Below are 27,847 nucleotides of genomic sequence, written 5' to 3'. Positions count from 1 at the left end.
CTAAGTTACTTTGGCTTCTCATCCATTAGCTAAATTACAAAATAATAGAAAGAGTTATGAGCGGCACTGGGGCTCGTTCAAAGCTCCAACGCCTGTGGTACATGTATGAGGCAATGTTGAGGGTAATGTATACTTCCATTCATTAACGGTGCACCAAAACTTGTATACGGTAAAGACCAGTTCGATTAGACCGGTTAAGGTTTTGATTGCGCAGTGGTTCAACAATAACATATATAACGGTTATATGGTTACGCCCTATGATATGTCAAGGATCCAGTTAGTGTATGCATGTAATTGTGATTAACTTTGTTTAAAATAACGTTTGCTGTTTGAACTCTTTTAACAGGTCAGTGAGTGTTTTTCTAAAAATTCAGTAAATTCTTGGTCGGATATATAAAAATGATCATCGTCCAAACTTTTTAACACAGCCTGTATTTTTCCCCTTCCTATTAATTATTTTTAGATTTTGCTTGATTTTTTTAACTCTAATTTTATCATTTCCTTCGTCTACCTGAACTATAGACGCGCACATTGGCGCAAATACATGGATGGGAGAGGACGGGCGAGATGAGGATGCCGCCAAGGCCTTTAACGGCGTTCTGAACGTCAATCTTCACGAGCCCCATAATGAGGAATGGGAGGTCTTCAAGTCAAATGTCAGACAGCGAATGTCGGATCCGCCCTTTTACCACAACTGGACGGAAGGCGAACAGGTGCGGTAAGACTGGGGGTGATCAAGGTGACATCTATCGGTATGAATAAGGAATGATTGAGTCTGGCTTATCTAGGTCATTGGCTCAGACCAGTCCAAGGTTTGGAAGGAGATGGACAGAAAAAAGCAAAAATAGATGAATGAATAGATAAATTAATAACAGACAGGGAGAAAAATGTTTATAATTTTTCCTCATATATATAATTTCTTTAAGAATAAATACGCGGTCGCAAAGACGCGGTCGCAAAGACGCAAGGTAGTTGGGTACAGTTTGACTCGAAACGATGTTATATTTTAGGTGGACGTTCATGCTGGCATGATATATGATGCCATAATGTTGTATGCGCATGCGCTTAATGACGTCATTGAAGAAGGCGGGAACGAATTTGATGGTCAGCGTATTGCCAGGCAAATGTACAATAAAACTATCAAAGGTTTGTATCAAAACCTATCCAAAAATAGTTTGTGAATGACTGGGCCGGATGTGCCATATTTATTCACTATTTTGAATGGTATAAACGTCTATTGGCATCCTTGGCGGTTATTCTTAAATAGAATGATAAATAAATTATTATTATTATTATTATTATTATTATTATTATTATTATTATTGCCTTTACAGGCATAACCGGGGTTGTGTCCATCGATGAGATTGGCAACCGTAATCCGGACTACAGTTTACAGTTTATAAAAGACGGTAAACTTATAGTCTTTGCGGACTACTTCTACCACAAGGACAACTTCACCACATACAGAGACGTTGAGGTGGTGTTTCCGGGGGGAAAGACAACCCCACCCTTAGACCACCCGCCCTGTGGCTGGACGAACGAATTGTGTGTGGAAGAAAAGACAAACTGTAAGACGCAAATCTGAATTTTATTCTTTTTCATCATTCTATAATGGATTAATGAATTTATTTATTTATTTATTTATTTATTTTCAGTAAATCATCTTAACTTGAATATGCTGGGGTATCAATACTTCATTCTTTTGAATAAACGTTGTTTAAAAAAAAAATCAATATTTTCTTTAAGTTTTCTTCAAATCTGCTGTACATACAACAATATAATGAAGGTTGAAATATTAATTAATATTAATATTTGCATTATTATTATTATTATTATTATTATTATTATTATTATTATTATTATTGACTCGCATTTTCAGTCACAGTTTATATCGTGGTGCCGTGTGTATTGGCCGCGATACTCACCGCAGTGATCTGCTTGGCCCTGTTTTACCACAGGTAAAGTGAATATTGATCTTAACGTCAATATATAAATACGTCATGACGAAAAATAAGGGACAATTTGTACCCGCATCTAAATAGACGCTGAAGATGCAATTGCATTAATTATTCAAAGTATAAATGTTAGCATTTATGGATGCATATATGATTTTTTGTGTTGATGCTGTTTTTTTTTTTTTTTTTTTTTTTGTTTTTTTTTTTTTTTTTGTATTAAGTTGAATTATTGTAAAATGGTTTTCAGACATTGTAGTGATTTTATATTAAATGACAAAGACAAATTTCTTTGACCAATCAAAATAAATGTATTTTTCTGATGTACTGGTATCACTGGTATAACAGTTAACGTAAAATAATATCCCATGGATTAATATTTTGATCTCAGAAAATTGAAATTCGAGAGAGAGCTGAGTTTGGAGACCTGGAGGATACACTCTAAGGATCTGACCATCATATCAAAGCGGCAGGCTTTCGGCAGTCGGGTAGGTCATAGTAAGAAACGCCTTTTTTCATGTCTTCCCCTTTTCTTTCTTCCTTTACATAGTCTGTTATTCTGTTGATTAATTTATTATTTTTCAATGAAACGTGTTATTTAGTCAATTGCATAGTCAGTCTTTTCTGGTAGACCTCTTTTGTTGTCAATCAGACATTGATTTAAGTAAGCTTACGTATATATAAGTAAGACGGCTTTCATGGTCTCTAGGTACTAACAGCAAGCAGTCATCACAATAAATTACACTCTCCAGCCTGGGTTACTTTACAAGCAGGCCCAGTATCCACTAGATTACATGTTTTTTCGCGTTAACACACTAAGCAACCTTAATTATATAATGCATGGTTAACACAATACCCTGAGGTGCTTTATCACTAGAAATGCCATCATAATTCGCGATTCTCAAATTCGGAGCGAGCATAATGATGATAACCTTTGATATTTTTTTTTTAGTATTTATTACTAAATGGACTGAATATGATGGTTCATATATCACAACGGATGCTTTGTTTGTCCATATAGCTTATGCATTTTATTCAAAAGAAAACATATTCCATTTCTAGGAAAAGTAATAAAAATGATAGCTGTTAATTGTTCACTTGATAAATCTTGATAAATCGTTAATTACGAAGCAGTTTACACCAACAGCTTGATTTTGGCACCGTTTAGCCTTCAAAATGTCACTGGGAAATACTAATGGGCCACTGGAACACAATTAGATTTTAAAATTCTACTATGAATCTGGATGGAAGAAACTATATGTATCCGTCTGATACTACAGTGGATCACAGTTAACATATGGCACTTTAAATGAATTAAGAATCAATTTGCCTTAACAGGGGGAGACGAAAAGCAACCTGAGTAACTTAACAGTTGGAACGCATGGGACACCCGGTAGAACAAAATCCAATGCCAGATCAGGTAACAGAGATGACCACTCTAGCGTTCATAGTGACGACATTAACATTAGAGCGTCCGAGCTGAGCTCTCTAAACACATTCCGGGTCGGCCGTTATAAGGTAATAGTAAATTGGTGTTATATTATGTGAGTGCTTGTGTTCTTACGAATAGACGTGCTTGTGTTTGCGCGTGTGTGTGTTTATGTGCGTGCATGCGTGTGCGTGTGAAAGAGAGACTGATGGGCAAGGTAGATGCTTTTAGATACAGATAATATGTGTGATTTTACAGATTTTTTCCGCTTTTGTCCACAATAACTATTGATTTGGTTGTTTAAATAGTTCGCTATTCAAATTAAATTTTAACTTAAGTGATCTGATAAAGACATTCTTGTGCATGTATTGTATATGTTTGTTTCATGCGACCAGATACTATCGCTTCTGAATAGCGATTCTAGACCTGGCGGCCAGGAACTAGTATCGATTTTCTGTACACGATTCTGACACTCAAAAAATAGAATTGTTTATGCTGTGTGTGTGTGTGGGGGGGGGGGGGGGGGGGTTGAGAGTCGACAGGCGGTCAGTGCCTACGGCTCCTGTGCAGTCTCCAACGTAGAGGGGCTAAACGTTTCAGGTTCTCATCCTCGCACCGTCTACAACTATATTATTCATTTTCCAGGGCCAATACGTAGCTTTAAAACTCCTCAGGAAAAATGACATCAAAATTGACAGGGACGTACTGATAGAATTCCAGCAAGTAGGTGCTCAGCTGGTGGTGCAAGGGTGGATTTCAATAACAGTCTACGTTACATTTTTTACATTTTATAACATATACCAGTAGTTCTGCTGAGAATTTTGTTTATTCTTATAAAAAAGTTCTATAATTAATTTCAAACGTATCAAAAAGAAAAAAATAAAAAAGATCACAGCCTTACAATGTAGGTAAATTTTTGGTTTGAAACACCATTAAAATAATTTAGAAATTATAATGTTTTCCATCACATCAGGTACGAGAATTGAACCACGACAACCTGAATTCATTTATTGGCGCATGCCTGGAACCGCCACAATTATTCATAGTTAGTGCTTACGCCAACAAGGGTAGCCTGCAAGACGTACTGGAAAACGACGATATACAACTGAACGACAATTTTAAAATTTCCCTTGCTACGGATATCTGTAAGGTGAGGTCCGTGTTCCCTGTTGGTTTGAAACTACCGTTAAAATGCATTTTAGAATCTAAGACGATTCATTTCGAGATTAAGACCCCTACTATCTCGTACATATAAAGACTACGTCCTACGGGGGATTCTCGCTAAAATGCACAGTGTAACCAGCTTATTTATTGGCTTACACGCCTACTCGAGTGAAAGAGTTTCTTAGAACAGCGATCACGCGATTGTAAATTACCCCCTTGCTGGTCGAGGAGTGGTGTTAAACAATAAAAGCGATTACATTGACTGCACTTAAGTGAAATCGCCGCAGAGTTGGATCCATCTAGCTAGTGCGATGGAGGTATCTGAACGCTCCCTGATACATGTGCGTTCATGATTCTCTTTGTCTTATTAAATTCGTTTTTTAACCTCTAGGGACTAATCTACCTCCACAAGAGTCCGCTGCGCGTCCATGGTCGCCTTAAGAGTTCCCACTGTGTTGTGGACAGCCGCTGGGTGTGTAAACTCACAGACTATGGCCTATGGAAGTTAAGACTTGGAGAAGAGGCAACCACAGACACGTACAAAAAATATGCATGTAAGCATTATCAACTACAATTGTGCTTGGGGCAGGTCTCACAAAATACCATTTTGAGACAAAAAATGTCGTCTACTCAATTTCATTGAAGAAGGCACCAAATAGACAAACACAAAAATATGTTGCTCTGTTACTCCACGCACGAAAATGCAGTAGTATCGAAGTAGCAAAAAAGCATTAACGCAGCAGTGGTGTGGAGCATATTTGCAGTAGAAATGCAGCATAGCCTACTGCAATTCTACTCCAAAAAGTACATAGCTTTGTACAGAGAGGAACATTAATGCAGTAGATTAGCAGCATGATAGAAGCATGTTTCAAATATGCTAATTAGTTCCTAAATCGAAGCAGATTTGAAGCATGTTTGCAGTATGATTTCAGTAGTCTACTGCGGTTTGCAGTATGATTGCAGTAGTCTACTGCGCTGGAGTATCTACTGCGTTTTCTTGCGGGGATCATCAGGCAATAAAGGCATATTGGTTGTACTGATGCTTTTGTGGTTTGTTGAATTTGCGGTTGTTACAACGCATGATTGTAATAACAATTTCAATTTTGTTCAGCTCTTCTGTGGACAGCACCGGAACTCTTGCGCAATACCAGTCCTGAATGTTGCGGTACCCAGAAAGGCGACGTGTACTCCTTTGGCATCATACTACAGGAGATCGTCCTACGAGGGGGGCCATATTGTACGGAGAGCGACTTAGAACCAAGAGGTAAGTACAACTTAGGTAGAAAGGAAGGTACAAAAGGTTCACTTTTTCTAAACTCAATCTTGTCTACTTTATAAGCACGGCAAAACCTACAAAATTAGCGTGGACTGATTTGGTTGATACATTTTGATTGTACATTTTAATGTTTTAATGCACTTAGAGTGATGGTCCCACCTGGTAAAGTGAAGATGCATGTGCATGTACGTCATTTCAATTAGTAACTAGGTTTCCTACCACCATCTAATATGTGTAAGAAAGCTGGTCTACCATGCGTATTAACTACTGTAGGTTTTACCCCTAAACACCAAGATTAACATAACTTATGTATAATTATATATGAATGGAAGTCAGAGAAGAATTTCATCAGCTGTGTTATGTTATAAGAATAAAGCATTATTTTCCCTTAATCAAATTCTTAATAAGTATCTCTTGGATAGAGTTTTTTTTTACCTAAGTAGCCTCATTCCCTGATGAAAATGCTCTGTTACGCATGGAAATATTGGATATGTAAATTATTTCAATATTCAGTCGTTGACTGAAGAAAAATTGCTTTATTCATATATGAATGAACACTTGAAATGATTAAAATCACTCAGTGCAAAAACTTGCTCTTTCAGGCATAGTAACACTTGTCAAGGAGGGCATCCGTCCAGTGTACCGTCCCAAAGTTCCTCAGGAGTCATGTTCTGCAGCTATGTATTCTCTGATGAATCTCTGCTGGCAGGAAGGACCTGCTTCCAGACCCAGTGCCGAGGAAATCCTGAAAAAGCTCAAAGAAGCCAACGGAGGGAGGTACGCTTAAACTAGGCGGTAGCGTGAACAATTTAGATGGGAAGGTCAACTTGGACTTAACTGTTCTTTTGCATGAGATACGGATACGATACATGAAATGCTTACATTCATTCTCTGCAGTGATCACATTTGTTTCTTTCTCGCATTATTCTTCTTTATCTCATCTTATTATTATTAGTAGTAGCAGTATTAGCAGTAGAAGTGGTAGTAATATTTCTGAAATTATTTCCCCCTAAACAAAGCTCCTCAGAAAGAAAGCAATCCAAATGACGAAATTCTTTCTGGCAAGAAGTAAACTTGCGTCACTCACTTCTCAGCGTGCCTCGTTTGTCGTCCCTAATGGGTTACATACTCGTTCTCTAAAATATCCGATATTTGTGAGCTGTTAGAGTCAGATATGTATTTAAAGGGCGTGGCATTCTTTTCATTCTGTAGAATAATTAGTACTTATATAAGTGATGCACGCACAAACACTTTTTTTTTCGTTCCAGGTCATTGCATTTCATTGACAATATGCTGGAGTTAATGGAACAATACGCCAACGATCTCGAAATCGTCGTGCAACAAAGAACACAGCAACTCGTGGACGAGAAGAAGAAAACTGACGCCTTGCTCTATCAAATGTTACCTAGGTATTTCTTATTACGTTTTTTTACAGTGAATATACGTAATTTAAAATAAGGTTTATTTTTAAGTGACATCTCCGATAATTATTTCTGAATTAAAAGTCGTGTCTGTTATACCAGCTTACAAAACAAAACGCAACAAACATGAAAATCGATAGAAAAGAAGCGAAGGAATCTACATTAAATGCTCAAGGAATTGTTTCGTGCTTGCGTGATGTTTCCTATTTCTTTTTTCTAGATCAGTAGCAGAAGAACTCAAGCTTGGCAAGCCAGTCCATCCCGTGGCCTTCCAGGAAGTAACAGTCTACTTCTCGGATATTGTCGGGTTTACGAAGTTGGCCTCAGAGAGTACTCCACTTGAGGTAAAGTCACGTCGCAGTAATGTACGTGACGCCATGTTCCACAACATTACGTCAGAGGCGAAGTTTGTACATATTGGTTCAAAATAATAGGGATAACATATTATGTATAATATTACATTTTTATTATTATTTGTTGCTTTATGTATCATCGTGTGCTAATACGGTATAATTTGATCATTTTTGCCGGTGTTGCAACAATTAATACGATATAACACATATGTGCAAGATGTAGTATTCAAAAGTCTATATTAAGACCATTATTTCGTTTTATATTAGGTTGTGATGTTACTGAACGACCTGTACACCTGTTTCGATGCCGTGATAGACAACTACGACGTCTATAAGGTAAATTGACGTGTGATAACTAACCATTAGGTGAATAATCGCAGTAAAGATTCTATACATACCATTAATATTATAACACGGTAGTGTTATACAATTTGTCTCTGCCTTTAAATCACATTTTCAATCACGGAAGAGAAACCAAAATTAGAAACAAATATCTCAGTAGAGTAATTTATTTAAGTAATTGAAGATACACCCCTTTCAGATGACAGAAAATGGAAACCCGGTGCCGACTCTAAAATTGTAGAAATACTTTGGCCTCATTATAGTCATTTCGCTCTTTTGATCTCTTCCACCAAAAACAGTCACTACACCTGGGGAAATTTCAGTTGAGGCCATTCCCAGGTCCGAGCGTTATGTAACCTTCCTACCCGGAGAACATATCCGTGTTCAGGGCTACTATGAAATGTAATATAGTCCCTGTATTTAGTTTTCTGATACTTCCTATTAATCACGTATGTTACCTTTAGTTCCCTTATTATTCCTATAAATTACACACATTTAGTGATAGTGATTGGACACGCAGGACTTAGAGCGATTCCCTATAAAATGAGGGCTTCTCAGTTAGTGGGAAAGAGACCCCGGGAGATCGTCGTGACTGTCCCTGCCTGCGTGCCAGATTGTAGCCCGTCAGCAAATAAAGATCTTCATGAGCTACCATTGATGTCTTCGGTGTTTTCAAGTTTGCTACCCGCTCAGGATTAAGTAACCAGCCGGGTTACAAGGTGGTGGAGAACACGGTTGATTCCTTCTCCCGCAGCTGAGCCAACAGCAACGTCCCCGCATGTTTTCCAGGCCAGAAAACTATTGGTCGACGCCGTTAGCAAATACCAGGCACAAAAAGGCAGGTGAGTCACGTACGTCGATTCCCGTTAAAGAGCCAACGTCTCCTCCGTCGGCACACACCTCACCGACTTCTTCCCGCTCCGCTTCACCAGCATTATCGCAACTCAACGATATCACCGACCCCACTGTTATTCAGCCTTTAGAGAGCAGCGTTTCCGACACTGAGAGCTCCACGCCCGCAGATTCTGCCAGAAATTCACCAATTCCCCCCACGTCCCCCACCGCCTGCCCACGCTGATAATATGACGGCCGATTCGCACTTGATGCCTGAGAAATTCACAGGTTCAACGCACGAAGATTACAATCGTTGGCTAGCCCATTTTAAAAATTACGCAGCATACAGAGGGTTGTCAGACGAACAACAACGTTCGGCCTTCCCTCTACTGTTGCGTGGGGCCGCCCTTGATTGGTATGATACATTACCAGAAGAGCACCGCCGTGACATGACAACAATTGAATTGGCCTTCACCCGTCGCTTTCGGCCAACTGAAAGCGCAAAATGGGTGGCAGTGTCCAATCTTTTCCACAAAACTCAATCTCCGTCCCAACCAGTCCAGGACTATATTGCAGAAATGCGACGAGAGGCGGCTAGAGTTCAACTGCCAGAAGAACAAGCAATTCAAGCCATTTTACACGGTCTGCTACCTGAAGTACGACCGTTTGTAGCGCAACATGAGCCCCATACCTTCGAAGAACTCATCGCACGCGCACGCCAGGCGGAAACAGCCATTCAACCTTCATCGTCGCCATCTGCCACGTTAACGGCCCTAAGCACGCAATTGTCCGAAATCAAGGAAAAGATTTCACAACTGTCAACTTCTCCCCCGACACCGGCCACAGTAAATCCTGTGCAGCCTACGGCGACATATCCCCAGAACCCCAATTTTCAGCGCCAACCCCCCTCTACTCATTTTCAGAATGCGTACCCTGAGTACATTCCACACGGGCAATTCCAGCAACCACGCCGCTCTCACAATGGACCTCCACCCCCTCGATTCCAGGGACGTGCTGGAGCCAGACAGCTGAATCGCAGAGGAAACAGACAATTTGCCATGAATCAAGAGACACCAAGCTGTAACGGCTGTGGTATGTCGCATTTACGTAAATTTTGCCCCGCTTCTCATTTAACGTGTAGAAATTGCGGTAGAATTGGTCATTTAGCTAGGGTCTGCCGTTCTGGTAGGCGCCAATGACGGTTAAAAGCACGAAAAAACGAAAAGGCTGTCGGTACACTGTCAAATTCTGTTAAACAAAATTCTATTTTTATTTCGGCACAAAACTGTAGAATAGACACATTGGTAGATACAGGTGCTTCTGTTTCATGTATATCAAAAGACGTTTTGCATAAAATGGGTATTTCACTATCTCAGTTAGCTCCGCCTTCTCATTTGAAAACGATTATAGGCGTAGGTGGTGTATCCCAAAATATTTTAGGTGTGTTACGTGTCCAATTTTACATTGGCAAAGCAAAATTTACTCACAATTTTCAAGTTATACCAAAACTCACTCGTCCTGCTATTTTGGGCCTTGATTTCCTCCATAATCATGGAGCCACTCTCAATTTGTCCACCCAGGAATTGATCTTGCGTAACCCCGACATTACAGTCCCCTTTACCGTTTCTGACCAATTGGGCCTCGCACGCAATACATCCACTGTCACCATTGCGCCCCACACGGAACAATTAGTACGTGTGCATGTCTCTCGCGTTCACCTAAAATCCCAAGTGTCAACTCTTGTTTTATTGGAACCGACCAACATTGTTTCTACGTTATTAGGCGCATCTTCAGTGAATGCTTTGTCAACGCGATATTGCTTTTACCGTATGGCAAATGTGACTCCTAATGCTATCACAATACGTCGCAATACTATTTTGGCCAAAGCGTCCCGTATTGATTCATCTATGGTAAATCAAATTGATTTCACTTCCAGCCCCGCCCCTCCAATCCCTCCTGCTTCCCCTCAAAACAAGCAAGCGGCTCTCTCTCTCGGCATTCCCTTTGATCTCACTCATCTTTCTCAAAATCAGCAGAATCAACTGTTATGTCTTATTGGTAGCAACAAAGACATTTTTGCCTCAGATTTATCTGAAATTGGTCACGTTCCCCTCTACAAACATACTATTGAAACAGATGGGCATCCTCCGATTGCGCAACGATTTTATAGGGCCAGTCCTCAAGCCAAAGCAGAGATTGATCGTCAGATAGATAAGATGCTACGGCACGATATCATAGAACCATCTACTTCACCTTGGAGTAGCCCCGTGGTCCTAGTGAAAAAGAAACAGGGTGATTTTCGATTTGCTATTGATTATCGGAAATTGAATGCCGTTACCAAAACAATCAGCTTCCCCCTCCCTCGTTTAGAGGACATTTTTGACTCTGTTGCCGACTCCAAAGCTACCTACTTTTCCCTTATGGACATCAATACAGCTTTTTGGACGGTAGGTTTGTCTGACGATTCAAAGGAAAAATCAGCTTTTGTTACGCATAGTGGTCAATATCAGTTCAAACGTATGGCGTTTGGTTTGAAAAATGCTCCTTCTTCGTATCAGTACCTTTTGAGCAACTTATTTCGGCACCTAAATTGGAAATCAGTCATCATTTACATCGATGACATCCTTTCATACTCAAAAACATTCGAGGAACACCTTTTGCACCTCCAAGAAGTCTTCCATATTCTTCGTCAGGCGAATCTCAAATTAAAACCATCCAAATGCACATTTGCCATGCCTAAAGTACTTTATCTCGGTCATTACGTTTCAAAACAAGGAATTGAAGTTGACCCCTCCAAAACGGAAGCTGTGAAAACTTTCCCACAACCCAAAAATGTCAAGCAAGTGCGTAGTTTTCTTGGTCTCTGTAATTGGTACAGACGATTTATCAAAGGCTTCAGCACTATTGCAAAACCTCTCAATGCATTGTTGCAAAAAGATGTGAAATTTCAATGGTCAGAGGAGTGTGAAACAGCATTCACCACACTCAAGCATAGGCTTATTAACCCGCCTATTCTGAAGTTCCCCGACATGTCCAAACCTTTCATCCTAACGACTGATGCGTCAGGTCACGCTCTTGGTTACATATTAGGGCAATTAGATGATTCAGGAAGGGAAACGGTCATATGCTATGGTGGCCGCTCATTAACTCCAGCTGAGAAACTGTACCCAATTACGCAACTTGAATGCTTAGCTGTGCTTGAAGGAGTGAGAACGTATCAAACGTATCTACTGAATCAGCCATTCGTCATTTACACAGATCATCAGGCTTTGAAATGGCTGAAACAAGTTAAGCATACTACCCCTCGTTTGATTAGATGGGCCTTAGCTTTACAAGAGTATGATTACACAATTCATCATCGCCCTGGTGACAAAAATCCCGCTGACGCTTTGTCCCGCCGAGATTATGATGCCCCAGTCCCCAAAGTCACCGATGATGATTCCCCGTTGCTAGGGAAAGCCAAAGATGAAAACGAGGCGCCCGTGCGCACCATAGTTGAGCAACCTCCAATTCCGTCATCTACTGTTCATATCCTTACTGAGATCATTAGTGAAACACAACCTGATGTTTTCTCCGCTATTAGTCACTCAGACAAAGATAGTTTATCTCAATTAGCCCTTGCTCAAAGACAATGCGCTGATTTTCAACACATAATCAGTTACCTTGAGACAGACACGCTACCTAGCGATCCCAAATTGGCGAGGAAAACGGTCTATGAGTCTGACCAGTACATAATGGATGGTGATCTCCTGTTCCATATTTATCAACCTCGATCAAAGAACGCTAGTTTGGCAGACAAGAAAATTATACGCCAATTAGCGGTGCCTACACCTTACAGGGATGATGTTTTACACGCATATCATGATAGCTTAGCAGCAGGTGCTCATTTTGCCTTTGATAGGAGTTATGAGTTGATCAGGCACAGATTCTACTGGCCTCGCATGTACTCTGAAATTATGCAATATGTCAAAACATGTGAACCCTGTCAAAAGGCGAAACGTCATCACGGTCAACGGCCTGCTCCGTTACAACCCCTTCCCATTGTAGGTGTGTGGGACAGACTACATATGGACATACTGGGTCCCTTACCTAAATCGACAGAAGGTTACAAGTATATTCTTTTAGTGGTCTGTTCTTTCTCAGCTTGGCCAGAAGCGTTCCCTCTCAGAACTCAAACTGCTGAGGAAATAGCTCACGTTTTGTACTCTGAAATCTTTTGTCGTTTTGGAGCGCCCCGAGTGATTGTGTCCGATAGAGGTCGGAATTTTACGTCCCTGTTGATCCAGACATTGAGTGACCTGTTTCATGTCAAACGTTCACTAACCTCAGCCTATCACCCGGCCTCAAACGCAGTCGTTGAAAGAAACAATCAATCCATTGCGCAATCCCTTAGAATTTATTGCAATGAAGCCCAGGATAACTGGCCTTCCATTCTTCCAGGAGTTATGATGGCTCTCAGAGCAACGCCAGCTACAGAATCGACCGAGTTTTCCCCTTTTCATTTAATGTTTGGGAGAGAAATGAACACCCCCCTTGAGTCCATTCTGAAACCCCCGGATCACTTGCCTTCCTCCGTAGAAGATTACATTGACAATATTCAAAGAAATTTGGAAACAGCACGAAAGATAGCCCACGACAATAGATTACGCGCACAAGGAAAATACACGCGTAATTTTGACCGCACAGCAAATCCGCCCCCTTTCCATATAGGTGACAGAGTATTGTTGAAGTGGTCACGTGTCAAACCGGGAAAGAGCCCCAAATTGACTTCAAAATTTGTTGGACCTTACTACATAACAGACAGAGTGTCTAGTTATACATTTTTGTTGCGTGACTGCAAAAATAACAAAGCGCACCCGTCACCCATTCATGCCAATCGGTTGAAATTGTACAAAGATCCACAAGATCGCCCCTTGAGACCACAGCAGCCGTTACCCATTCCCAATCAGGCTGACCCTGCCCCGGCACCACCGGCTGATGAGCCACCCCCAGTGCCCGATGAATGGTTCGATGTTGAAAAGCTACTGAAGTGTAAAAACATACGCGGCGTCAAACATTACTTAGTGAAGTGGAAAGGATATACCCCAACTTGGGAGCCCCACTTTAACGTTGCGCCTTCCTTGATCAGAGAATTCCATATCCATAAAACCCTCAGTGGGAAAAGTCGCAAAAGATAAGTCCCTTCATTAGGCATGGTTATTATTCTACGTAGACCTATTTCGAGTTTAACGGTCCCAGCTATTTCAATGTGATATTTTAAACCTGTTATATCATGGTTTATTCTACCCCTACTGATTTTCCTGGTCATACGGTAATCAGCGGTACGTCACGAACTTATTATAGCAGTGATTAAGAAACAATTGCCGTCCCTTTAGCATCTATTCCACATGCTATGTATTCTTATGAAAATTGCGATAAAGTTTGATTAGACAAGTACTTCAAAGATTAATGTTACAGTTTCGCGCTCATGCACCTTAAACACGTATTTGCGACATGAAGATAACAGTTCGGGCGCTCGAGATTCTCCGTGCGTTCGGTGACACGCACACATGTTCATAGTAATTATCAGTACCAAATTCGAAATTAGATGATTTACATACTAGTGGGCCCACATGAGGGATTCCTAGCGTCATCCGTTTCATCTGAGCCGGCTACTCTACTTTCTACTAACACGCACTTATCTCTTCAAAAGATGAAACTGATGCACGCATGAGAGTCACCTCACAGTATGTACCATCGAAACCTCTGTCTAGGTTTAAGTTACTGCCGAAGATTTGCATAGTCAGCTTGTTGATGATGATGATACCCGTTACGAAAGCGTTATACCATGAAGATAAAGTTATCCACCGCGTTAATTACGGTACCATATGTATTTACACCTATAGGGAAGATATTGCCTTCCGCTGAATTTTGGTCTCATACGTATGAATTAACCATGCCTGATTTTACCGTAAAGAGTCTCCCAACTTTCTTTGTCCCTTTTAAAGTCATTGGGTATAACTATTTCCTATATAAATTGCGGATTGAAGCACTTGATATTCTTGTTTAGGTAACTTCTTGCCTTCAGTCTTCACGTTTTTCGTGCTTTTTAATGATTAATAATTTAATAATTTAATGATTTAGTACTATATCAAAGACATATTTATTGTAGGGGCAAAGTTTATTCTGCGACATATAACAACCTTATTTCATGCCTATTCCTTAACTCTTTGGATATAGTATTTTACCGGTTAAATGCATTTTTCGTTATGAACTTACTTGATGTTTATTTCTAGTGTTTATTGTGTCACTCTTTATTAATGCATATTAATGTATACTGGTTTAATGGACTTTACTTAGCTATAAATATGTATATGAGATGTCCTTATTTTTAATCACGTCTATTTTCCATTACTATCTTTTATGATGCCGCACTCCTGAACGTGATTCTTTATTTGATGGTCATTTGTCCACGCCAGGAATCTCCAACTGTTATCAACTTAACCACTTTTGTTGTGTTTCTTTACTTATAGTTTTTAAGTGTTTTCTAGTGTTTTTGTTTTGGCCGGAGGCCAAACTTCTCGCGGACGGAAGGTCATATAACACGGTAGTGTTATACAATTTGTCTCTGCCTTTAAATCACATTTTCAATCACGGAAGAGAAACCAAAATTAGAAACAAATATCTCAGTAGAGTAATTTATTTAAGTAATTGAAGATACACCCCTTTCAGATGACAGAAAATGGAAACCCGGTGCCGACTCTAAAATTGTAGAAATACTTTGGCCTCATTATAGTCATTTCGCTCTTTTGATCTCTTCCACCAAAAACAGTCACTACACCTGGGGAAATTTCAGTTGAGGCCATTCCCAGGTCCGAGCGTTATGTAACCTTCCTACCCGGAGAACATATCCGTGTTCAGGGCTACTATGAAATGTAATATAGTCCCTGTATTTAGTTTTCTGATACTTCCTATTAATCACGTATGTTACCTTTAGTTCCCTTATTATTCCTATAAATTACACACATTTAGTGATAGTGATTGGACACGCAGGACTTAGAGCGATTCCCTATAAAATGAGGGCTTCTCAGTTAGTGGGAAAGAGACCCCGGGAGATCGTCGTGACTGTCCCTGCCTGCGTGCCAGATTGTAGCCCGTCAGCAAATAAAGATCTTCATGAGCTACCATTGATGTCTTCGGTGTTTTCAAGTTTGCTACCCGCTCAGGATTAAGTAACCAGCCGGGTTACAATATATCTTTTAAGTATTTAGGCTTACGTTAACATTTATTACATAATTACATTGAGAAGGTGATCTGGTAGCACTGTAATCTCATTTAGGGGTTAATCTAGAGGCGTTGGTAGGAAAAAAACCCTGCCTATTGTTTATGCTGCCACATTGAATAATTCCTGTGAAGGGTGGCACCACAATATCATGTTTATTGTAAAAATACATCAACATACCTTTAACACTGATGAACTAAAATCAACAATATGGGAACATGACTTATAGTCCCATGTACACATACTTGATTCAAGGTATACATCAGAAGGCTGTTTGGAATAATATAATACAGGAATAAAAAAAAAACATTATATTTAGTTCAGTAATAATATAATAATAACAAAATCAATGTGTATGTTATTGATATTGGCATTTAACAACCTCCTTGCACCATTAATTCCAGGTAGAAACGATAGGAGACGCCTACATGGTCGTTAGCGGGCTACCTCATCGTAACGGGCACCAGCATGCCGGGGAGATAGCCACCATGTCCCTGGACATTCTCAGTTCTCTCTCCGGTTTCAAGATCAAGCACAGGCCCGGGAAGCAGTTACAAGTTCGAATAGGGATACATACAGGTACATTGACTAATAAGTGGTATGTTCAAATATACAAGATATTAACTCTCAAGTATATACGCATAATTAGCATTTTGAATATCGTTGTATAATTCATAATGATAATCTTACTGAAATCTTCGCTAAAAATGTTTAAAGTGCGTGTTCACTATTATTATACCATTACTGTTAATACATTACAGCAATGGTTTGTGTTGGTGGAGTGATTGAAGAGATGATCTTGACATAACCAACCTTGTTACAGTATAAGCTACCGAGGAAAATTACGAAGATACATGTTAATATGTAAATGTGATACAACATTTTAACACATTTTAGAAACTATGAGTTAATCATTTTTGTAGGTCCCGTAGTGGCAGGCGTGGTGGGATTAAAGATGCCGAGATACTGTTTATTTGGAGACACGGTTAACACCGCCTCTCGTTTGGAGTCTAACGGGTTAGGTAAGTGTTGTACTCGGTCCTGTGACGTTCATTTGCGGACACTGCTTTATCACCTTATAATCGATTTGCTTTGTTTAGTATAAGGCTTCGTTCACATGCAATGTCTATTTTCTAAATTCTATTCTCTATTTTCGGTATGTCTTATGATCACGGTCTGTGCACTGAATATCCCGCGGCGTAATTACTGGCAGCGCGAGCCAGTTACTATAAGTTACGATAAGTAACTGGCTCGCGCTGCCAGTAATTACGCGGCGGGATATTCAGTGCACAGACCGTGATCATAAGATAGCGCGAATAGAAAATAGAATTTAGAAAATAGACATTGCATGTGAACGAAGCCTAAGTTGGCTTCCGTATTGATGCTATGTTCTATATTCTATGTTCTATATTCTTTCACTTAGCGTTACGGATACATGTCAGTCCCACCACGGCCAATCTTTTGGAAGTGATAGGTGGCTTCACACTGGAAGCCAGAGGAGAGGTACAAATGAAGGTACGCCTTTTGGATTATGTTTTATACCGTCTGCCTGCCAAATTGTTTTTTAAGAGTCGTATGCAGTGAAAGTTAATCAAAATACTTTCACATGTAAAAAAAAATATATATATATATATATATATATATATATATATATATATATATATATACATACAGTAACTTTGAACAACTACATAGACTCTCAGCAGAATTAATTTCAAATCGGTGCGTTGCAAGTTACGAGGTATCTTCCAGTCTATTGTGAATCATATTGACAGTGTGGTCTTTTATGTTCAATCTAGGGCAAGGATCCCATGCTGACATTCTGGCTCCAAGGAAAGGACGGGTTCACCAAGCCTCTTCCTGATCCGACACTTGCCGCCACCTTAGAAGAACACGAGTTCAAATAAGACGTTGAGGAGTGCACCAGATCAAATAAAACCAAGCACAAATGAAACACGTTAAAATGTATTGTATAGCACTACGTTGGGGCTCGAAGAAATTTTGAGAATTGAAAATATAACATGAGAAAACTTGAAACCAGATGTTGTCGCCGTTTTTGTACAAGCAAAGTGCCAGTTGAAACCAATGATCCTATTTGCAGACTGAAGTAGCAGACTTTATTGTGGTGCACATGACTAGCATAATGCAATTTAATTGTATATAATGTTATCATAAGTCCATGAAGATGTCTGTATTGCTTCAGATGGACAAATGTTTTCACATCTCATAAGAAACTATCGAGAAAACCTACGCGCTTGGATGAATACGACCCTGTTATTTATGAATTTCAAGCCGAGAAGTACACTAAGAATTCCTCTCGGGACAAATTACTTTAACCCTCAAGAGACCAAGCTATTTTACTGACTGAAATGACCAAGTGGGGTCATCTATGACCCCATTGTGCTCTCTACAGGGGTCCTTATTATAAAAGGCTGTTGATGCTTTATCACACCCATACTACTCCCAGGATTTAAGACAAGTATTTTATAATGATCTAATGTAATAAGTATTTGGTAATAATACTTTTATTGCATGAAATAACCAAGCACACATTTTAAGAACAACATTACACCGGTATTTAGACAGTCCTTGTCAGTTTTCACTTGCAGAAATATTTCTCTTTTTATTTGCCACACTAAATGAAAAAAGTACATTACAAAATTACTTTGAGTAAAAATATTTTGATTTATGTTGAGATAGCATCCTGCTAACTTCAATAAGAATAATTAGCTGACTTGCTGAGTAGGAAATACCCTAATGCTGGTAAGGAAGTCATACTACTCAGAACACATTCAGTCAACCTACATGTATGTTACTACATCAGCTGTGTATAAAACAAAATCCACACAGACAATTTGTTAATATATGTATAATATGATATCGACAGAATTATTTAGATTTCAGAAATACCCGAAAATTGTAACCGTCAAAATGAGAGACCCAGTTATGAGAACAAGTTCCAACAAATTAAGCTACTGAGATTAGATTCAGCGATGCACTATTAGTAACACTTCAAGCACAATCTTCACAAACCACTTATTTGTGCCTATGTTTTGGGCACACTGGCTGGTTGCATGAAGCACATGCATGTGACATTTTCCTGTCAGTGTTGCTTGGGCAAAACATTTGAATAAAATTTAAAAACTAATATGTAAAAACCAATGCTTCTCTTTGGGGTCATAAATGACCCCACAAGAATTTTTGATGTAATACGCCACACTAATTGGTTGATCCCTACAAAAAAACTGTGAAAGTGTGAAGGATAAGTAGACTGACAAACTCTGCAAGGAAAGAAAATTCGAATAAAAAATAAAGAGATGGCACATTAAATCATATGGCTGGGGTCGTAAATGACCCCACTCGGTCACTTAAGGGTTAATAAGTGAAACTTTCGGTAACATGTTATTAAAAAAGACATTTGCATGCATAACTTAATTTTTAATATATCGTTTTTTATACCTTTTAAACTTATGTTCAAATTGCAGATTTTTTCATGCTTATGATTATAGTCTATGTACACGTGTTAATCAGAATCCTGGACTGAAACGCTGTAAAGTTATGAATTAGCAGGAATGTCCAATTTACTCAAATACATAATAGGAAAATGCAATATATTTCAAGCGTTGCGGTTAAAATATGTGATATACATAATCACTTGAATTGCCTTTGTACGTTTACACATGTTAAATATCGTTCAGTTTACACGATCGCCACACATTGTATGTCAGAATACTTGGGGTAAAATTTCCTCAAAGACGAAGAATTCTACCTCTCCCCTTTTTGGGCGTTGGAAACGTCGCAAGTATGTCGGTTAGAAAGGAGACGTCGTATAATATAATGTCACACGAGACTTGAATGGATCTCTGTGTGTTTGTCTTATTTGTTAGTTAGCTATATAGTATAATATCAAAAAGAATTAAAAGAGTAAAGTATCCCATGAAACTTATCTCGGCATCGTGTCTAGTAAAATCTCGACTATTCAGCATATTCCTTCGGACATACTTTCCAAAATATTATTTTACAATTGTTATTGTCATCATTAAACATCGTTATTACTCTACGGTCGTGAGGTAGAAATTAATGCCATCTAGCGGTCTTTAATGACTGCATATTCGTGTGATCTTGAATTGCGAGGTTTGTAACAAAACCGCAGGTATTTAACAAATAAGTTATAATTTTATCACTTAATTAATGTCTTTCAATTGCAGAACAGAATTCAGTGTCGATAGAAAAGTAAAAACGTTAAACTTACAAACTTTTGCGTGCATTTTTTTATTAGCAGTTGAATTACAGGACAGAAATAAGACGCCACCTAGCGTGCTTTATAAATCTGACATTTAATTTCACAAGTGGAATATCGCTATTGAGAGTTAGAAGCGCCTCTTCAAACTATATCAGGGAAGCTAGATTAATGCAAACTGGCTGCTGCACTAAAAGGTTGTGTATATTCGTGAATAATAGATGACATGCAAACGTTCTAACGTCATCAGTATCACCCCGCACCCTTAAAATACTTGACGTCAAAAACACCGAGTTTTAAAACTTGTAGACAGGATATTTTGTTAAAACGATAGTCCATTAAAAATAAATCTAAAGGTCCAAACACATCTGTGTATTCTGGTTCTATACGTCCTAAGCAGTTGATATGCTTGTTAATATAACCAGCGCAGAAGGAATTGTTCCAACCTACCTGTAGCATTCCGCTAAGAAACTCCTATTATAACTTCTGTAGATTTCTTAACCTCACTACTTCCTAAAACATATTACCAAGAAAATCTATGACAATTAACTATTAGAAACATTGAAAGCAGACCACATTTCCAGGAAGATATATCAAAGTAAAGTTTTAAGAAGCTACTGCAGTCATCTAGTATGTTTATCGTTCATTTGTAGAATGTTGGGAGGTCAGGTTCAGGTAGTAAGGCACATGGTTTGAAGCATAACATTGTTGTTGTTTGTTGACGGGAGACCCCTCACTGTGCCCTTCTCTGCAAACTTGATAATGTTATAGTTGATGTCATCAACAAGGCTTATCGACGGGACTCTATAATACCCAGCGTCTCGGAAAACCTGCAACATTCCTGCCACTGCACCTGCGACGAGAGGGGACGCCATTGACGTCCCACCCATCTCAAGCCAACCGTACTTGTGTGCGTAGTAGGCGGCCCTTATATTCGTCCCTGGAGCGTAAATGTCGACGCAATGTCCGATGTTACTAAATGAAGCCACGTAATCATTTTCATCGGTGGCGCCAACTGTGAGGGCCCATCTTACGCTTGCCGGGGATTTATAACATGCATTTTCCTGGTCGTCATTACCAGCGATAACAGCCACTGGGATGCCTGCATACAATACTGCGTATACAGCGTCATTTAAATAGGATGAATACGGACCCCAGATTGACATATTAACAACTGATAGACGCTTGTATTTTTGAACACGTGACTTTATCCAATAAAGTCCTTCCACCATGTCCGCATAATCACACGTTTTAGGGCCGCATACTTTGACGGGGATGAGGTTCACCTCCTTGGCTACTCCATAGGTTTTACCTCCCAAGGTGCTGGCCACATGGGTACCATGGCCATCGTAGTCTCTACTATTGGAAAAACGACTTGCATGCCAGCCTGAAATAACAATTTTTTTTTAAAATGACGAGGATAGGGCTCCTTTCTTCTAATTTTGTATTCATTATCTCTCTCAGCCCACCTCCTTGTCATGTATATTCTGTTTAATTTCACATACCTGATGACACTCTTCCTTCGAAGTCAGCGTGATCAGGGTTAATTCCAGAGTCCATGACGTATGCGTCTATACCAGAACCGAGCGCCCAGGTAGCAAAACGGTCATCATTCCGATAATAATAGTCGATTCTGTCTAAATTCTGAATCAAAAGAAGCAACGCCATATCAATAGGAATCCTTCTTCTACCAAAACATGATATCATTTTATAGTCTTTAGTTTGATTAATTGACTGTTAATTAGTAAATCATGCATTAATATAAAAAATCTTATGAACAATTCAAGATAGTTAAAAGGAAAAGAAGTCATAACAATGTAAAAAAATCCAGGTCTTCAGTATCGAAATAACATTAATTTTTTCGCCTATCTTAAACTGAGATTTTATCCCTTATATTATATCTTTTCTTAAAACACTTACATACTTATAAAAAATGACACATAGCAATGTGTACTCAGAAAGGAGTTTGACGGATAAACTATGAAACGTTAAAAAGGTATACAAGCGCACAAAACACAATGCGAGTATGAATTCTCTCAAACTGACAAACTCTCCACCTCAGTCCCCTATAGCTGTTCTAAATTTGGTTAAATGACAATCGACCAATTTAGAAAGTAATACTACAGCTAGGAGGGTCTGTTGAAGAGAGAAACAGTTACCCATGTAGTGTCGGCCCTGAAATACCCTTCACAATGACTACGACCAAGGGGCATTCTTTTATCTTGTTCGATTTCCTCAAAGACGTCAGTAAGTTGGCGAAGCTTTTGGAGGTCACTGTTGAAAATTAGAAAAACTTCAGCAACAGTAAAACAACACACAAGTCGGACTATATAAATAAATATATATAAATAAAGATCGTTTGTGTGGAATGTCTCCCGCAAAAAAAATTAAAATTGATAAATTTTATATGTGGTATCTGTAAAATAAAATTGCATAAATATGTAAATGAAGATATTGTACATACATGTATTGTATTAAAGATGTGAAAAAAAAATCAAATTCTTTATAACAGTTATTACGTTAATAAAAATGACATTATAATCGGAACTAAAATAAAGCCTTAGTTGGTAAGGAATGAGTTTACATGTCATACCTATCACTTATATTCCTCAGTATGACGTAGTTATCTTTGTTGTTGAACTTCACTCTTTTTTGGGAACCTCTTCCTTTCAAGATTTTGCGAACTGAAATGGGTGTAAAATCGACATTGTTTTTGTAACTGTACAATTAATATATATATATATATATATATATATATATATATATATATATATATATATATATATATATCGCAGACTCCCAATCCAAGCATATTCTCAATTCCAGTCCCAATATGGCATAATGCATAAATTGTTAAAAGCAGCAAAATTCCATATCCACTTCAGTTCCACTTGTAAGTAAGGTCTGATTGCCATATAACTTGATCAAAGAAAGCAGATGAAATGGAATATTCCATTTAAACCATTAGCGAATATACCACTGCAAAGGACACTAACACAAACTGGCCTCCATCTGTAAATTAGTCTCTAACCTGTAAATTAATTACATGCACCTTTCTTATTAGATCCTGCTTTTAAAAATGCAAATTATGCTCAATTATATATGAATCTGTCTGAATTGGGACTGGTGACCTTGTTACATGATATGATAAATTTCCCATATCAAAATGTTATTTTTTTGTATCTACTTACAAGTGAAACTCTGGTAATCTACTGGTAACCGTCTTCTAACCTGTAAATTAGTTGATATATAAAGTTGTGCTGCTTTTAACAATTAACGCATTATGCCATATTGAGATTAATGGATTTAGAATATACCTGGATCGGGACTGGGCCTGGGATATATATATATATATATATATATATATATATATATATATATATATATATATATATATATATATATTGATTATAAGATAAGGGTTAATAATCGATTTTTGGTACATAAAAGTGATAGGTAACACTACATTGCACCAGAGAGTGGACACATCCGCATGCAGGTAATAATTTGTTATACGCTTACATGTATATGTTTTACTTACTCCGTTTTTAGATAAATTGCTAGATTTTCGCCATCTATTCGGGTGGAAATTGGGTTTAATTTTCAAATTTGGCTTTAGATATGTCTCACAAAAATATTTTGGTTGGGTAAAACGTATCATTTAGTAATAAATAATTGACTAGGTTACAAAAATGTCTCCTTTGTGCTTTTCTGAGGCATAAATACAGTGTCTTGCACACATATTTTAATCCAATAGAAACCACAATGCATTCCCCATTTCTTTGTGCAGATGCAATTCGTTCCATACACTTATCCCAATACTTCGAGTACAACCCTAACCTGAACTAAATCACATTGGAACCCACTCAATCCTGCCACAACATTACTAAATTATATACGTCATGAAAAAAATACACAGATTGAGTAGGTATTAGAAATTGAGTGTCTCTACAGACAGTCTTGAGAAACGTCATTTTGGTCAATTATTTCACTTTTTTGGGCCAAAAATTGATAACTTTTGATAACAATACTAAAATTTGTTCCACGTGATATATGGGGATCAGACCCTAATCACTTTTCCTATAAAATTCCCCTAATACATATACATGTAGTTTTAGACAATACGTTCCAGTAACCCAGTACTGCCCCGCACAAAAACGAAGTAGATACTCCAGCGCAGTAGACTACTGCAATTATACTGCAAACATGCTTCAAATCTACTTCGATGTGGGAGCTAATTAGCATAATTGAAACATGCTTCTATCATGCTGCTAATCTACTGCATTAACGCTCCTCCTCTGTACAACCCTATGTAATTTTTGAAGTAGAATTGCAGTACGCTATACTGCATTTCTACTGCAAATATGCTCCACACCTCTACTGCGTTAATGCTTCTTTGCTACTTCGATACTACTGCATTTTCGTGCGGGGCTATTTAATCATTTATCAGGTATTTTGATATTTTTAAAATAAATTTTCTAGTCTTCTTTGTACACAGCGATACAAAAATTAAGTTAATTGTACTAACTGAAATATTCCTAACTTTTTTGTGGTGCACCTACTTTTTCCATACTTTCCACAAGGCTTAAGACGGGCAATATACTGGTTGGGAACGTTAGAACCATCCTTAGCAGTGATCAGCCGCACTAGAAATAATAATTACAAGATATCAATCGCCAGCGGTACACGAAATACAAACTATTGATTTAACATACTTATGACAAATAAATAACACCGAACAACATGAAATCCACTAAAACTTTGATAAATTTATTAAATCAAATATCAATATGATAGTGCTGGTAGTACAATTATATATAAAAACCCAGTAGTGCTTAATTTAAAATTGGATTTTCAAAGCGATATGAAGAATTGCGTTTCAAGCAGATGGAATTTTTCTTTTTCAAAAAAATCAAAATTCTTTTTAACGCTAAGTATAAATTAAGCATAATTTGGTAGAGGTATAATGTTTGCAACAGAAACAATAATGTTGAGAAAAAATTAAATGGAGAGCCACCGCCCACTCGCCCAATGTGACAGACTTTGGTTAACTTTGTCCTCAGAATGACTAAGTCTACTTCTACTTGGAATATAACATTTTCTTGCTTGACAAATGTTTGAAACTTACCTAAACCTTTCTCCTCGGAGATGTCTATCAGCCCTTTTTCCTTCATTATCTTTCTTATTTCTGCGGGATTTTCCTTCTTCATGTACTTTAGTCTTCGGTTCTTGGGAATTTTTTCTCTCACAAACTTCACTCCGGGTGGTATCTTGTCTGTCTCATTGGCATCATTGGCATCATTGGTATCCACCTGCTCTAACGCTAAAAGAGCCAAAAGCGCGGAGGCAAGAAATAGAGACAATTTCATGGTTGCAGTTCGTCTCTCAACTTACCCGTCTCACCGTGGTCAGCTTTGAAGAATGTATTCAACCTGCACCAGACTCAATATTCGCTTGAGTCTGTTTAAGTTAAAGCTTCGAAAACGACGACTTATGTACATCTTTCAAATGTCACCTTGTTGAATAAAGCACGAAAAACGTGTGGTTTCAGTCCATTAAATGACGCGTGGTAGAACCGTAACTTATTAGATATGGGGCCATTTGTTCCAGTTGTGCGCCGTGATGAATTATTTTAAAGGCAGAGTTATCGATTTTGTTTTAAAATAAATAAATAGACTGAAATAAAATAAACAGGCACACGCTCTGCTTTGGGGGCAGTATCTCGGTTAAAGGTTGATTTTGGTGGGATTTTAAGAAACTGGGACCAAGTTTGATTACTGGGATTATATTTGACAGGTAATTATTTGTAATTTTATTTAGTTTCCTACATTTTAGGAATAACATGCTAAAAATAATGGAGTGATTTTGATTTTATTTTCAAGTCTGAACAGTGATGGGCTACATCATCGTGAAGTTAAATTAATCAAAACGTAGTTAATTGATTAGTACATTAATTAACTAGTGAGTTGATAAATAAGTAAATTAGCTTTCCGTGGCCTCACAAAAAACTCAATAAAATATCACGTTTAAGACTAAAACGACATGGTACAGCACATACAAGCATTTGTAACGTCTCTTTTTGTCTTTAACAACTGCTTACTACATGTTTTTGACCACTTAGAGCATCTCAAAGAGTAACTTAATATGCAGGCTGTGCAAAATGTTGCAACGCACCCGTCACGGAGACTACATGATATACGTTAATTCTCATAGAACTTCACTGATCCTCAGCTTGCCATACGATAATCTTTAAAACTGTTTAGTTTTAACCATGTTAGAGGTAAAAGTTAGCCGTATATGTCCCCATGTTACAGCCAACTTCATTGCGTTTGTAATTGCTGCTTGATTAACTACCCTCATTCTATGGAATTGCCTGCCTATGCACAATGATGATGTGGGAAGTGACTTTTCCTATGATCTTAAAACATGTCAGTTGAGACGGAATTTAAATTTAACTTCATCCTTAACTTGGCTTTATAATTTTGTAATGTCTTCATATCTAGGTCTTCCGGAAGACGGTTAGATTTTTCAATTTTACATTGATGGGTATCTAATTTTTAAAAATTTTCTTGTCGAAAGACGGTCAAAAATGAAGAATGGATCAACAAAGATAATTTGGAAGACTGTCAGAAATTATGTCCGGACCCCCCCCCCCTTCCACCGCCTGCATCAGTGCTCGCCTTGAATTCTAACTGTTTTGTCTGTCACCTTGACTTTCGTATTGGCCTGCGACTAGCACTTGTCATGGTGTCATGACAACGGAAAGCTATTGAAGACGCGTATCAGATTTTATCATCATCTTAGACTAGCTTCCCATCCCTTAATCGATCTAAGAGGATCGATCCATCTCCAGGGTTTCTCGCTAAATTGTTTTCAGCTTAATTGGCTAAGATGTCTGGTTCGCCTGCTAAAGCTGCTAAAGCTGCTAAACGGTAATTGATTACCCCCTTTCAGGTTCAGTATACGTAGGCGTTACAGACATCTAAGCCTGCATTCCCACAGATTTTAGATTCATCTATCCCCGTGGATTACTGTCAGCTTAACCGGCTTAAATGTCTGTCCCGCCTACTAAAACCTGTAAGGGGGTAATTAACTTTCGTGCGCGCTCGACTGACAGCAATTTAGCGTGAACCCCCAGGGAGTTAGATTGATCCAGATGGGTCGATCTCAATCTATGGGAATGCAGTCTAAGCCGCTAAAGTCGACTGCAATTTAGCGAGGACCCGCTCTGAGATAGTTCGATCTAAAGCTAGTAAGCTAGTTTCTGGGAATGATCTCTTAATATCATTTAGGCCATAACTTTTAGGCTTTGTCTTAACCCTGCTAATTTTACTTCTAAAATCATTTCACTGTAGCTGTAAGTAGTACTGAAATTGTGCAGTTTTATATTAAATCAACTTAACAAAAATACTGGTTTTAAGTCGTATTTTCTTTGACCCACCAGCGTGACAGATTGATTTATTATTACATATTCACAGACACGTCTCTTGTTAATTCATGATACAGTCATTTGCTGTCAGAGAGAAGTGAACATTATTAATCTGGTAGAGGATAGCCCTTTGGAAGATGCGTATT

The 27,847-nt window shown here is 38.4% G+C and overlaps 2 protein-coding genes across 2 annotated transcripts in view; one reads left to right on the top strand and one right to left on the bottom strand.

Moving 5' to 3' along the window:
* Window positions 1-20,287, top strand: part of LOC106170847 (atrial natriuretic peptide receptor 1-like) — a 33,565-nt gene extending 13,278 nt beyond the window's left edge. The window contains exons 3-20 of the mRNA XM_086997094.1: window positions 523-713; window positions 1,011-1,146; window positions 1,335-1,568; window positions 1,880-1,958; window positions 2,344-2,440; window positions 3,291-3,470; window positions 4,027-4,104; window positions 4,355-4,531; window positions 4,937-5,099; window positions 5,657-5,809; window positions 6,424-6,598; window positions 7,090-7,230; window positions 7,463-7,586; window positions 7,863-7,931; window positions 16,437-16,611; window positions 16,956-17,054; window positions 17,456-17,547; window positions 17,832-20,287. Of these exons, the coding sequence (XP_086853220.1) occupies window positions 523-713; window positions 1,011-1,146; window positions 1,335-1,568; window positions 1,880-1,958; window positions 2,344-2,440; window positions 3,291-3,470; window positions 4,027-4,104; window positions 4,355-4,531; window positions 4,937-5,099; window positions 5,657-5,809; window positions 6,424-6,598; window positions 7,090-7,230; window positions 7,463-7,586; window positions 7,863-7,931; window positions 16,437-16,611; window positions 16,956-17,054; window positions 17,456-17,547; window positions 17,832-17,939 (2,471 nt within the window). The 3' untranslated portion in view covers window positions 17,940-20,287. The remainder of the gene's footprint in view (window positions 1-522; window positions 714-1,010; window positions 1,147-1,334; window positions 1,569-1,879; window positions 1,959-2,343; window positions 2,441-3,290; window positions 3,471-4,026; window positions 4,105-4,354; window positions 4,532-4,936; window positions 5,100-5,656; window positions 5,810-6,423; window positions 6,599-7,089; window positions 7,231-7,462; window positions 7,587-7,862; window positions 7,932-16,436; window positions 16,612-16,955; window positions 17,055-17,455; window positions 17,548-17,831) is intronic.
* A 1-nt stretch (window position 20,288) lies between these two features.
* LOC106163375 (uncharacterized) lies at window positions 20,289-25,740 on the bottom strand. Its single transcript, XM_086997095.1, has 6 exons — window positions 25,401-25,740; window positions 24,835-24,918; window positions 22,866-22,956; window positions 22,432-22,546; window positions 21,778-21,916; window positions 20,289-21,659 (listed from the first exon to the last, which is right to left on the bottom strand). The coding sequence occupies exons 1-6, from the start codon at window positions 25,639-25,641 to the stop codon at window positions 20,944-20,946; spliced, it is 1,386 nt and encodes a 461-aa protein (XP_086853221.1). The 5' UTR covers window positions 25,642-25,740; the 3' UTR covers window positions 20,289-20,943.
* Between the last annotated feature and the right edge of the window lie 2,107 nt (window positions 25,741-27,847).

This window comes from Lingula anatina, chromosome 10 (genome assembly GCF_051362555.1).
Source record: "Lingula anatina isolate TDL-2025a chromosome 10, LinAna3.0, whole genome shotgun sequence".
NCBI lineage: Eukaryota > Metazoa > Brachiopoda > Lingulata > Lingulida > Lingulidae > Lingula > Lingula anatina.
The sequence above is the reverse complement of the archived record's forward strand: the minus strand, read 5'-3'. Positions and strand labels throughout refer to the sequence as shown.